We start from the raw sequence: 11,690 nt of genomic DNA, 5'->3' as shown, positions 1-11,690 counted from the left end.
GGCCAGCCTGTCGCCCCCTCCTTCTGAGCTCCGGTAGGACACCATCTGGGGGTCTTGCACTCAATGGCCAGCACATATCCCTTCCTTCCACCCACATACAGAGCCCCCTCTTGATAACCATAGCAACTCCCTGCCTTGAGCGCTGCGCATTGCGTGGATTAACCCCATACAATAGAGGAGGTCTCCAAGTCTTGGAGAGGTTAAGAACTGGAGCAGAGTAACTCTGTCCCGCTTGAGCTCTAAGCAGGGCTTGTACCTTCTCCTTCAATTCTCTCTTGCCCTATAGGGAATGAGCCCGGGAGCCAGGCGGGGCGCTATTACTGCCTCTTTTCCGGAGGGGGAAACAGAGGCCAGGTGGAGCGGTGACTTGCTTCGGGTAGCCCGGGAGGTGCGACGTCTTCTGTCCTCCCTTCCCGGGCACCCAGTGGCAATGCCCAGAGCTGCCCCCGCCCGATGCCTCAGTTTTTCCCGAGCTGCGATGAGCGCCGCAAGGCTCGATTACAAATTATGCAAGCGCTCAGGCCTCGGCGGCCTGCGCATGCGTGCTGTTTGGCGGCTGCTGTCAATCACGCGAGAGGGGCGGGGCGAGGGCGAGAGGAGGCGGTGCGGCCAAGATGGCTGCGCGGCGCGCGGCGGGGGCGGGGGGCGGGGGGGCCGGGGGGCGGTGGGACGCTGACCCCGCCCCCTGCTGCTGCCAGTCTGCGCCCGGCGGTGGCGGCTGCAGCAACGGAGCCCGGAACATGGCGGCGGCGGCGCGCAGCTTCGGGCCCGAGCGAGAGGCCGAACCGGTCAAGGAGGCGCGCGTCGTGGGCTCTGAGCTCGTGGACACGTATACGGTGTGCAGGGGGCGCGGGCGCCAGACCTGGAGGTGGCGGCTGGAACCCGGAGTCCAAGTCGGGGGGGGAGGGCTGGGGGGCATCTGGACCCCGTCACCGGGAATAAGGGGGTAGCGGGGGCCTCGATTTCGAGGAGGGGAATCTGGGGAAGGGGTATGGGTTTCGCAGGTCCGGGAAGAGGGTCCTGGGGTGGATCCCAGGGTGGGAGCTTGGGGAAGGGGTACGCTTTCAGAAATGAAGGCTAGGGTTGGGGAGGATCTGGAGATAAAGGGGTCTGCGGAAGACAGGAGTCCAGATGAGGCGGAGGCCCTTCTAGATCCTCTAGGCCTGAGGGGCGCCGGCCTGGGAGGACGTGACAGGGGATCCGGGAGGGGAGGGGTCTCTGATGGATGGAATCGGGGAAGGGATCGGGGTTCAGCAGTCAATGAAGAAGAGGGAGCGGGGCCTTGAACTGGGGGTGGGGGTTGGGGTCGCAGTTGAGATTTTCTTTAAAAATGAGGGGGAATCTGGAGCCCCAAGGGCTTGGGAGTCAGGCAGGGACCAGAATGGGGGAGGAGCGGAGCCGTGACACGGGGGAAGTGAGGTGGTCACTCTGGGCTGAAAGTGTAAGACCCAGGAACCTCAGGGGTCTTCATGGCTTTGGGCGGAGGGAGCCTGTTGGGGCAACAAGCCGCCCACACACTTCAAGGCTGTGGGGGAGGTGGAGAACAGAAAAGGGGGGTGGAGTTCCAGGCTGTGATGGAGTTGGGAGGCTTTTCTGGATCTGGCTAGGGTGGGTCGCCAGGCTTGTGGGCCTGGTTGGCAGCCTGGCAGGGACTGGCCTTGGGGTGGGGGCGTACTGAGCATCTCCCAGCCTGCTCTTCTTTGTTCCCTGAGGGTGGGGAGTGGGGGGGGGCTTTGGCCCTGCCTTCACCCCACCCCCTTGGCCCTCATCCTAACCCTCCTCCTGAGGGTCATTTCTCCGGCTCTTTTTCCTTTCCTGGGCGGCAGGGGGGGGAGGGAAGCTGCCAGGCTGGGAAGAGGGGCTGGGGGCGGATCCTGGAGCAACAGGCCAGCCCTGGAGAAATGGCTGCTCTTCTTCCGAGGTTTCAGCTGATTTGATGATTTCTCCTCCCCCTTCCCTGCATGCTGCAGAGAGGGGCGGGACACTGGGGCCAGGGGGGGCCTTTCCAGGTGAGGGGCGAGATCTTTGAGCTGATGGCTGGCAGGCCATCGCCTGTGAGCGGCATTTAGCTAGGACGTCAGCTCCAAAAAGCTCTCCCTGTTCCTCGGGACTGAGCCCGTCCTGCGTGGGTGTGGGGGAAGTGGTGATCCAGGCTGACCCAAAGGTTTGTTGCTGCGTGTGCTGATTATTATTGTATTGTTAACACACCTTTTGTTGGACACTTACTGCATGTCAGACCTCGTACAAAGCATTTTGCTTGCATTACTTTATTGATTACTAAATCTATCAGATTTTAAGATGGAGAAACTGAGGCTCAGAATTTAGGCTCCCAGTCACTTACACAGGCCAGCCAGGAAATGGCAGAATCAAATTTTGAACTCAGGCCTTCCTTGACTCCCAGGCCCATTCCCTTAACCCGCTAAACCATATTGCCTTCTGCTAGATCTCGATTGTTCATCACTGCCCTTCCCCCACCCTCCCATCAGCTTCTTAGTGCTTTGACACCGGCTCAGCGGCAGAACTCCTAGCCAGGAGCCAGCTGAAAGCATTGGGAGGGGACTTGTTTCTAGGATATAGTCAGGGCACCTGGAAAAATATGCAGCAGAGAAGCTAGTCCTGCCAGACCGCACCCTGTTCTGCCTCTCTCCGAAGGGGGTAGCCTTGCCTGCTGCTCAGGTTGGAGGCTGGAATTAAAAAACTAAAGAGATGGCTTGATAAGATGGTCACCTTTTTTGTTCCTCACTATTGGGTAGAGCCACGGATTGGTCCCCTTTGCCTGCCAGCTGGTGCGAGGGCCATGGAGGAAGCTGAGAGAGGGTCCTACTGCTTTGCAGGGGTCCGATGCAGAGGCTGAGGCTAGCGGGCAAGGGCAGCCTGACTTTGGCCTGGGGGTGGGGATGGTCTGGGTGGCCTTGAGGGGAGGACGGGGTTCTCCTTGTGGCTGGCTGGGCAAGGACTGTCAGTTTTCCCTTGTAGGTGTATATCATCCAGGTCACTGATGGCAGCCATGAATGGACAGTCAGGCACCGCTACAGCGATTTCTATGACCTACACGAGAAGGTAACTCTTGAGAACTGGGGATCTGTGTCTCCGGGCTTGGGGGCTTTTAGGCCAGATTTCCGTTGTGCCACACATTAAAGTGAGGGCGGCACCGGCTCCCTGCCTAGAATGGTCAGTTTCCCGGGGAGGGGAGGGAGGGAATGGGTTTAAACGTGTTCCACCTGACTAGAGCCACTCCATAGCCTCTCCTTCCATATCTGGCCGTGATGCCATTTCTTTCTTTGTTTTTGGAGAGAGCCACGTTTCTCTGGGTCATTTGCAACATGAGTGTTTTAAAGACAGGCCACCACCCTGATTGGTCTTCTTGCGGGTTTGGAAAAGATGGTGGTTTTTAGGGGCCTGGAGGTATTTTCTGGCTGTCTCTACAGGCTCCAGATGGAGCTTCTTGTCTGCAGTTGGCCTGGTATTTCTAATACTAATTGAATCTGATGAGGCCAAATTCCAGATGTACTAGTTGGAACACTGCTTCTGATTCCACTGCCGGAAGGGGTTGTGGGAGTTGTGGCAAGCACCTGTCCTCAGGCTGCTTGCCCTGACCCTGCACCGTCATAGACCTCTGGGGCTGTGGTTGACCGTGCTTCTGTTTTCTTACAGCTGGTTGCAGAAAAGAAAATTGATAAAAATCTGCTCCCGCCTAAAAAGATCATTGGGAAAAACTCAAGAAGCTTGGTGGAAAAGAGGGAGAAGGATCTGGAGGTCTACCTGCAGACACTCCTGGCTGCCTTCCCTGGCGTGGCCCCCAGCGTGCTGGCCCACTTCTTACATTTTCATCTCTACGTAAGTTCCTCTCTGGGTCTCTCCTGCCAGCCCACAACCACCAAGCTCGAGGCAGCAAACCAGCACGAGCCTAGGCTCTCAGGGGAGTTGGGCTGGAGTTTGACCCCGAGGTTAAAAGATGGAGGAACATCACCCTGGTGGGGATGGGGTGTGGGCAAAAGCACGTTTAGTGTCAGATTTGCTCTATGTTAGATCCTGGCCACAGAGACGTTTTCCCTCACCGCATGGCATTTTGTGTAGTGAAAACAGCCTGTGGGTGTTTAAGCTAGTTTTCCGAAAGGATGGGGGTAGAGTAGAAACAGCTGACACCTGGCGTGGAGGACAGTTTCGTTGTTGGTTCACAGCTCTAGAGTAAGGGATCGGCCTGTGTTGGTAGAATATGGCCATTGGAGGGCATCTTCAGGCTCCGAGGTGCTGAGGGTCGGTGGATAGACTCCACGGGGAGTGTGTGTCCCGGAGCGGCTCTGGATGGAGGAACAACTTTCATGGGCTGCTGGTGACAGGATGAGTTGTCGCACTTCACAGAGGGAAGTTTGGCCGTGTGAAATTCAAACATTGGAAACAGCTAACAGCTCCACTTCTGAGAATTCATTCTAGGGGGAAAGCAATCAGGCAAGCGTGAAAAAAATAGAGGATAGAAGCGAAATACCGAAGACCATCAAAAATAGGAGGAGTGCCTGGGTGAGCAGTCGGTTAAGCGTCTGCCTTTGGCTCTGGTCATGGTCCCAGGGTCCTGGGATCGAGCCCCACGTCGGGCTCCCTGCTCAGCGGGGAACTGCTTCTCCCTCTCCCTCTGCCTGCTGCTCTGCCTACTTGTGCTGTCTGTCAAATAAATAAATAAAATCTTAAAAAAAATAAAGGAAAAACTAAGTGAAGGGGGATGAATTAGAAAAAGAAGTCCAATAGGAGGGGTGACTGGGTGGTGCAGTCAGTTGGGCGACTCACTCTTGGTTTTGGCTCAGGTTAGTGATCTCAGGGTTGTAGGATCGAGCCCCACATCGAGCTCTGCACTCAGCGGGGAGTCTGCTTGGGATTCTCCCTCCCTCTCCCTCTCTGCTCCTCCCCTCTCTCTCTCTTTCTCTCTCTTCCTCTCAAATAAAAAATATTTTTAAAAAGTCCAATAGGAGGCATTTTTTTTTTTTTAAATCAAGGGATACAACCCTGTAATCAGATATTCTGCTAGAAAATGATGGTATAGCTGTGGATTTGTTGACATAGGAGAATAAGTATGTTACTATATGAAGCGAGCGTTCCATAAAATGGTGTGTAGGATATGGTCCCGTTTTTATGAAAAGAAGTTAATGGACTATATTTGCCTAGGAAAGTTCTGAAAGATCATACACCACAGTACTAGGAGTAGTTAATCTCTGGGTGATATTTTTTGATAATTGACATTTAATTGTTTTCCTTTTATGTGATGAAGATATGAAAAAATCCACTCCATTTTCAGGCTCACCTTTTAAGAAGGGACCTGTGGGTTGTGGTCTTAAAGGCTCAAATATGTTTACAGCACAACTTAATTTTTTTTTTAAATTTTATTGTTTATTTGACAGAGAGAGAGGCAGCAAGAGAGGGAACACAAGCAGTGGGAGTGGGAGAGGGAGAAGCAGGCTTCCTGCTGAGTGGGGAGCCCATTGGGGGCTTGATCCCAGGAAGCTGGGATCGTGACCTGAGCCAAAGGTGGACGCTTAACCACTGAGCCACCCAAGCGCCCCTACAACACAACTTTTTAAAAGTGCTTTCAGAGTAAGACAGCTGAACCTTTTTTTGGAGTGCTAGATAGAACCTGGAAATTTGGTGATGATGCTAGCGTTGGGTCACTAAGCTTGGAGGGGCTGTGGAAAATAGGTGGCATTTACATATAGACTATATATATATTTATATATATATATATACACACACATATATATATGTATATATATATGTATGTTTTGGATTTTAGTATATACCAGCAGCTGTGTAGTTAGCAGTTTCCTGTTGTAGACATTTTTTCACTTTTTCTTTCCTTATGTGAGGAAAAATTTCCGTTCCTTATGTGAGCGTTTCAGATAAACTTTACCGGTTAGTATTTTAGGAAATGCTCTTCTTTAAGAAAGCTTTGGTTAGCCATTTAAGGATAAAACTTGGTAAGCAGCCCTTTGAAAGTATAATTCATTGCTTAAGACCTAGGTGTTTGAGGAGCAGGTTTGCCCAGCTCTGAGCATGGAAAGGCCTGGACTGCTCTTCTGAGATAGGTTTGCCTGAGGTGGGCCTGGGCCGGCCCACATCTGAGGTTCTGTTTTGAGGCATGCTTTACTGCTTGGAGCAGTTTGAATTGTTATCAGAAGGGCTTCTGGGTTATGTAAATCCTGGGGGGGGCGGCGAGGAAGAAACAGGCTCCTCACTGAGCAAGGAGCCAGATGCAGCTGGATCCCAGGACCCTGGGATCATGACCTGAGCTGAAGGCAGACGCTTAACCGACTGAGCCACCCAGGCGTCCCAAAATTCACTCTCTTAAATATGCAATTCCTGGGGCACCCGGGTGGCTTCAGTCCATTAAGTGACTGACTCTTGGTTTCAGCTCAGGTCATAGTTTCAGGGTCCTGAGATCCAGCTCAGCGGGGACTCTGCTTCTCTCTCTCCCTCTTCCTCTCCCCCTGCTTGTGCATGTGTGCATGCTCTTTCTCTCTCAAATAAATAAATCTCACAAAAAGAAAAAAAGATTGAAAGTATACAATCCCCTGGTTTTAGTATATTCACAGTGTTGTGCAGATATTACCACTAATTCCAGAACATTCATCACTCTGAAGAGGAACCTTGTACCCATCAGCAATCACTAATGTACTTTCTGTCCCCATGGATTTGCCTATTCTGGACATTTCATATAAATGGAATCATACAAATACGGCCTTGGTGATGGGCTTCTTTCACTTAATGTGAAGCTTTCAAGGTCCATTCGTATTGTAGTTTGGTCCTTTTTGCCTGAGTCATATTCTGCTGATTAGATATACGACATTATCCATCAGTTGATGACATCTGGGTTGTTTCTGCCTTTTGGCTAGTATGAATAATGCTGCTGTGGACATTCATATATAAGGTTTTGTGTGTACTGAGTTTCCCTTTCTGTTGGGTATACATAAAGAGCGGCATTGCTGGATCACATGGCAACGTTAGCCTTTTGAGGAACTGCCAAGTTTTTTTCCATAGTGGCAGCACCATTGTACATTCCCATCAGCAGCGCGCAGGTTCCGCTCTCCCCACATCCTTGTCAAACTTGTTACTGGCTACTTGTTTGATAACCATCCTAGTGGGTGTGAAGTGTTATCTCAAGGTGCTTTTGATTTGCATTTCCCTAATGAGGTTGAGCCTCTCTCCATATGCTTATTGGTCATTTGTATATCTTCAATGGAGGTATGTATTCAGATATCCTCTCAGCACTTTAAAAAATTAGGTTACTTGTGTTTTTATGCTTGAGTTGTAGGAGTTTTTTAAAATATATTCTGGATATTAGACCCTTATCAGAAGTGTGATGTGCAAATGTTTTCTTTCATTGTGTGAATTGCCTTTTCATTTTCTTGGTAGTGTCCTTTGAAATACAAACGTTTGAGATTTTGATGAAGTTCGATTCATTCATTTTTTTCCTTTGGTCACTTGTGTTTTTGATGTTCTTAGAAACCACTGCCTAGTCTAAGGTTACAGAAATTTACAAGTTGGTTTTCTTCTAAGAGTTTTGTAGCTTTACCCTTATATTAGGTCTTTCATCCATGTTGAGTTAGTTTTTGTTTATGGTGTGAGGTAAGGGGTTCCAGTTTCATTTTTTTTGCAGTGTGGATTTTGATGGCAAGGAAAGAAAGCAACGCTTTTCTCTGTGGCCAGGTTTGAGATGGGGAATTCAGGGGCCAGGGCAGCCCTGTGTTGCTGTGAGTGGGCATGCCTCTGCACTGAACCTGTTGCTGTGCTGTTTCTCTCCGGGTAGCTGTCGCTTAGTACTCCCGGAACTCTCAGTGACAAACCTCATCCCAGCACCCCACGAGCAGAGGTTTTCCAATTCAATGAAACGGAATCCCACGAAGAATTTCTAGCACACCATTTTGAGGCAGGATGTCAACCAGTGGACTCGGGAGGCAGGCCGTTTCCTGACCCTTTAATCTAAGCCCCCCCCTTTTTTTTTTCTGAGAGAGAGAGAGGGCACACACGAGGGGCAGAGGGAGGGGGAGAGAGAATCTTAAGCAGGCTCCACACTCAGCACGGCACCGAGCCTGACACAGTGGGCTTGATCTCACAGCCCTGAGATCATGACTTGAGCCAAAACCAAGAACCGCTGCTTAACCAACTGAGCCACCCAGGTGCCCTCTGACCATTTATTCTAAGTCCATCATTTGACCTCTTTGTGTCCCAGTTCCTCCTTTGTAAGCTTGGGGGTGATGACCGCCAGCCCTTGAGGGTTGGAGGAGGCCGTGCAGTGAAGGTAAAGGACCCAGAAGAACAGTGGGCCCACAGGGACTCATCAGGTGCTGGCCAGTACTGGCAGCTCTGGTAAGGAGAGGCACTCAGTTCTCAGCAAAGGTGGCATTTCTGTTATTTTCTTATTTTAAAGCCAGTGGACTAGGACAAAGGTGCTTTCAAAATTTGAACCATCTTTTTTTTTTTTTTAAAGATTTTATTTATTTATTCATTTATGTGAGAGGGCAAGCAAGCAAGCTTGGGGGTAGGAGCAGTGCGAAGGGGACAAGCGGACTCCACACTGAGCGTGGAGTCTGACGCGGGGCTCCATCTCACGACCCCAAGATCATAATATGAGCAGAAAGCAAGAATTGGATGCTTAACTGACTGAGCCACCCCGGCGCCCCAAACTGTGGCCATCTTAACATCAGCCTTAGTATCCCCCTTCGTCCTTTGTCTCAGCTGCAAGTACTAAGGCTATAAGTGGTGACAGATGTCTCTGCAACTTAGAGCTCTCTCCAGTGCCACCGTAGGCTTGAATCTCTCAGGGAATTTTTACCGGAAGCCAAATCGCACGTAACATACCTGACTCCTGCTAGAATGCCTCATCACAGTCCTGAAGTAAGAGTTACATAGGGTCCTCCCCACCCCTGCCCCTGCCCCTTAGCATGTGTGTGAACCACACAGTGACACATGATTGAGTCCCTTGTCTGCGACCCAGTACCAAGGACCCTGTGCCCGGGTGTGGGCAGAGCAGTAGTGTTGGGCCGGCCGGGGGTTGTTCCTTGAGCACGGGCACAGGTGCTGCCGGCGGTACTTGGTCGCAGGCCCTGCGTGTGCACACGTGCTCAGAGTGGCAGCCACCAAGCCACAGCCTGCCCAGTTCATGGCGCACTTGTGGGCAGCTCACGCCGCTGCCCAGGGCTGCATAGCGACTCGGGGTCCTGGCAGGCGGACGATTGACGGGTCCATCACACATTTAGGGATGGGTGTTAATGGTTTTTTAAGTGTAGCTAATTTTATTTTAATTGGATTCTTTCTTTTGAGGTATAAAGAATGTCTTTTTTTAAAAATGGATCTCAGTTCAGACATCTGTGGCACCCGGAGCACTTTAGGTCCCTTCCGCCTAGATTGGGTGAGGTGTGTGGGAGGCCCCTGTCCCCACAGGTGAGCTCCTCGCAGAACCTGCAGTGGCTTAGACGGGGGGCGGGCGGGGGGGGATAATGACTCTGCACACCTTCATTCTGTATGCATGGCTGGCCTGACCAGAACTCTGAGGAGGCCAAGAAAATGCTTCTCTTAGGAGACTTGTACTCTAGACTCAGGGGCCGAGTCGTCCGTTTGTTCTGATGACGTCTCCGCAGCGGAGACGTGCCTGGGAAACAAAGCAGGTAGTGGGGCAGCAGTAGACAGTGTTACAGCAGCGGGCATTTCCTGTGCCCCAAAGAGCGGGAAGGAAACTGTCACATAGTTTGCTTTTCAGATTGCTCGGAAGTAAAAAAAAAACAAAACCTGCTCTCTGCTTAGCACGAGCCCTTGGCCCTCGCTGTCTTGCAGCTTTCTGTGTTTTCCAGAAATGCCAGCCTTGTCCCCTTATGGGGTGTTGAGGCCAGCTGGCCCAAAGAAATGTAGCATTGTTAGGTGTGGCTGGAGGGCACGGAGCCCCTCCCCGAGGGAGACCTTCCAGGCCCCAGTGTCACCAGCACAGGCCAGAGAGTTGCTGCTTGGGAACCTGCCTGTCAGGGCTGACTAGGTGATGCTTACAGCAGCGGGCAGGGGAAGTGCTGACTTAGAGACCGGCCACGGCGCTTAACACCGCTGGTAGGGAAACCAGCGTTCAGATCATTCCAGGCTCTTCTAAATCTTCATTTCTTCACTGCAGTCAGGGAGACTATAATTGAGTTTAAGTTGTTGCAAGAGACTGAAATTGAACTTCAGCCTGAACGGAGAGCCTCTCTCCCCTAGCCAGAGCCCTCTCCTGCTCAGAGCCTGCATTGTCCTGACGGCCCCTTTCCATCTGACCTTGGATCTTGCCAGACCCTGTGCCCCTTAACGCTGGGGCCGTGTTTGCTCATTTTCCCCTCACTGGGCTTTTTGTCCACTTGTGATGCCGAAGGGAGGTTCTTCTCACACTATATGTAAGCTGAATTTTGAGCAGCTTTAAGAAATAAACACATTTTATGTATGTATTTATTTATTTATGTTATGTCACCATACAGTACATCATTAAATAAACACATTTTTAAAAGCTAGCATGAAGTATTAAAAGAAAAAATTAGAGGAATATCTTTATAGTCTTGGGATGGGGGAAGAGCCCTGAAGTCACAAAGCAAAAGAATCACAGCTTACACAACTTGTATAAAGATCAAGCATCTCTGTGTCAGGAAGTCTACCATAAGTGAAGGTAAGAGGCCTACACGGCGGGGAGAAGCTGTTTGCAGCGTATAAACAACCTTCAGCATATCCATCATGTATGAGAGATAAAAAGGAGATAAACAAAGCACAGAGAAAAACAGGAAAAGGACACCCTGTCTCCTGCAACCTGGTGCCTTTTGAGTCCCATCAACATGTGAATCGCATGTCCTCGTGGCAGAGATGTTCCCGTGAGTCATGAAGGCAACCGCGTGGCCTCCATCTGGGCCTGTTTACCCAAAGTCCCGTTGGCTGCCATCTGTCAGTTCGTTAAAATTCTTACCTGCCTGATGTGGGGTCGGGGGCCCTGGGGCCCTGCCATCCCCAGGGTCACACGCAAGAGTGCTGAGGCAATGGGTTAGGCACAGAGGGAGACTTCGAGGCCGAGTGGCTTTGCCGCCTTCTGGCCACGTAACGTTGGGGAGTACAGCAGCTCTCCGCCCCAGTTTGCTCGTCTGTGACACGGTTCAAAATGCCGTCTTCCTCACATGGGGCTTCAGGGCTGCGGAGCGCGGCAGTGTGCAGCAGGCGCCCCGGCATTGCCCAGTGTGGCCCAGATCCCAGCACGCCAGCTGTGAATATGACCGAGGGCTTAGTCGCTCAGGCCTCCTTGAAGGAAGTCCTTCCCTTCTGCTTTCTGAGGACCCCGGGGCCAAGTGGACTGTTGCAAGGCTGGAAAAATGAGCACAGGAAGAGGCAGTTCTCTTTCTTAAGGCACCTTTGGGACATGAAAGAAAGTAGAAATGGCCACTCTCCGAAGAAACAGGACTTCCTCCCTGTCACGCCCTCTCCCAGGATCTCCTGGGGCCAGTTTCGGGAGCGGACTGTCAGGATAGCCGGGCTTTGCCAGCCTCCCGGGCCTCGTGTGCCAACCAGGGCCTGTGTGTGCTGAGAGTCGCCGCTGTCTGCTTCCATTCTTCCTTTGAAGCAACATTCCAAGTGTCCACAGAGCTGGAAATGTTCAGTCCCCTTCCTGGGCACTTTGATTTATAGTTTACTCTCTCTCTGGTTGTATGTTA

The 11,690-nt window shown here is 51.5% G+C and overlaps 1 protein-coding gene across 1 annotated transcript in view; it reads left to right on the top strand.

Annotated features, from left to right (window-relative positions):
* Positions 1-696: 696 nt before the first annotated feature.
* Positions 697-11,690, top strand: part of NISCH (nischarin) — a 32,871-nt gene continuing 21,877 nt past the window's right edge. Inside the window, 3 exon segments of the mRNA XM_040628709.1 lie at positions 697-836; positions 2,977-3,060; positions 3,655-3,837. Coding sequence (XP_040484643.1) covers positions 741-836; positions 2,977-3,060; positions 3,655-3,837 — 363 coding nt within the window. The 5' untranslated portion in view covers positions 697-740.

This window comes from Ursus maritimus, unplaced genomic scaffold (genome assembly GCF_017311325.1).
Source record: "Ursus maritimus isolate PB19 unplaced genomic scaffold, ASM1731132v1 scaffold_14, whole genome shotgun sequence".
NCBI lineage: Eukaryota > Metazoa > Chordata > Mammalia > Carnivora > Ursidae > Ursus > Ursus maritimus.
Note: the sequence above shows the minus strand (reverse complement) of the source record. Positions and strands in the feature narration are given on the sequence as shown.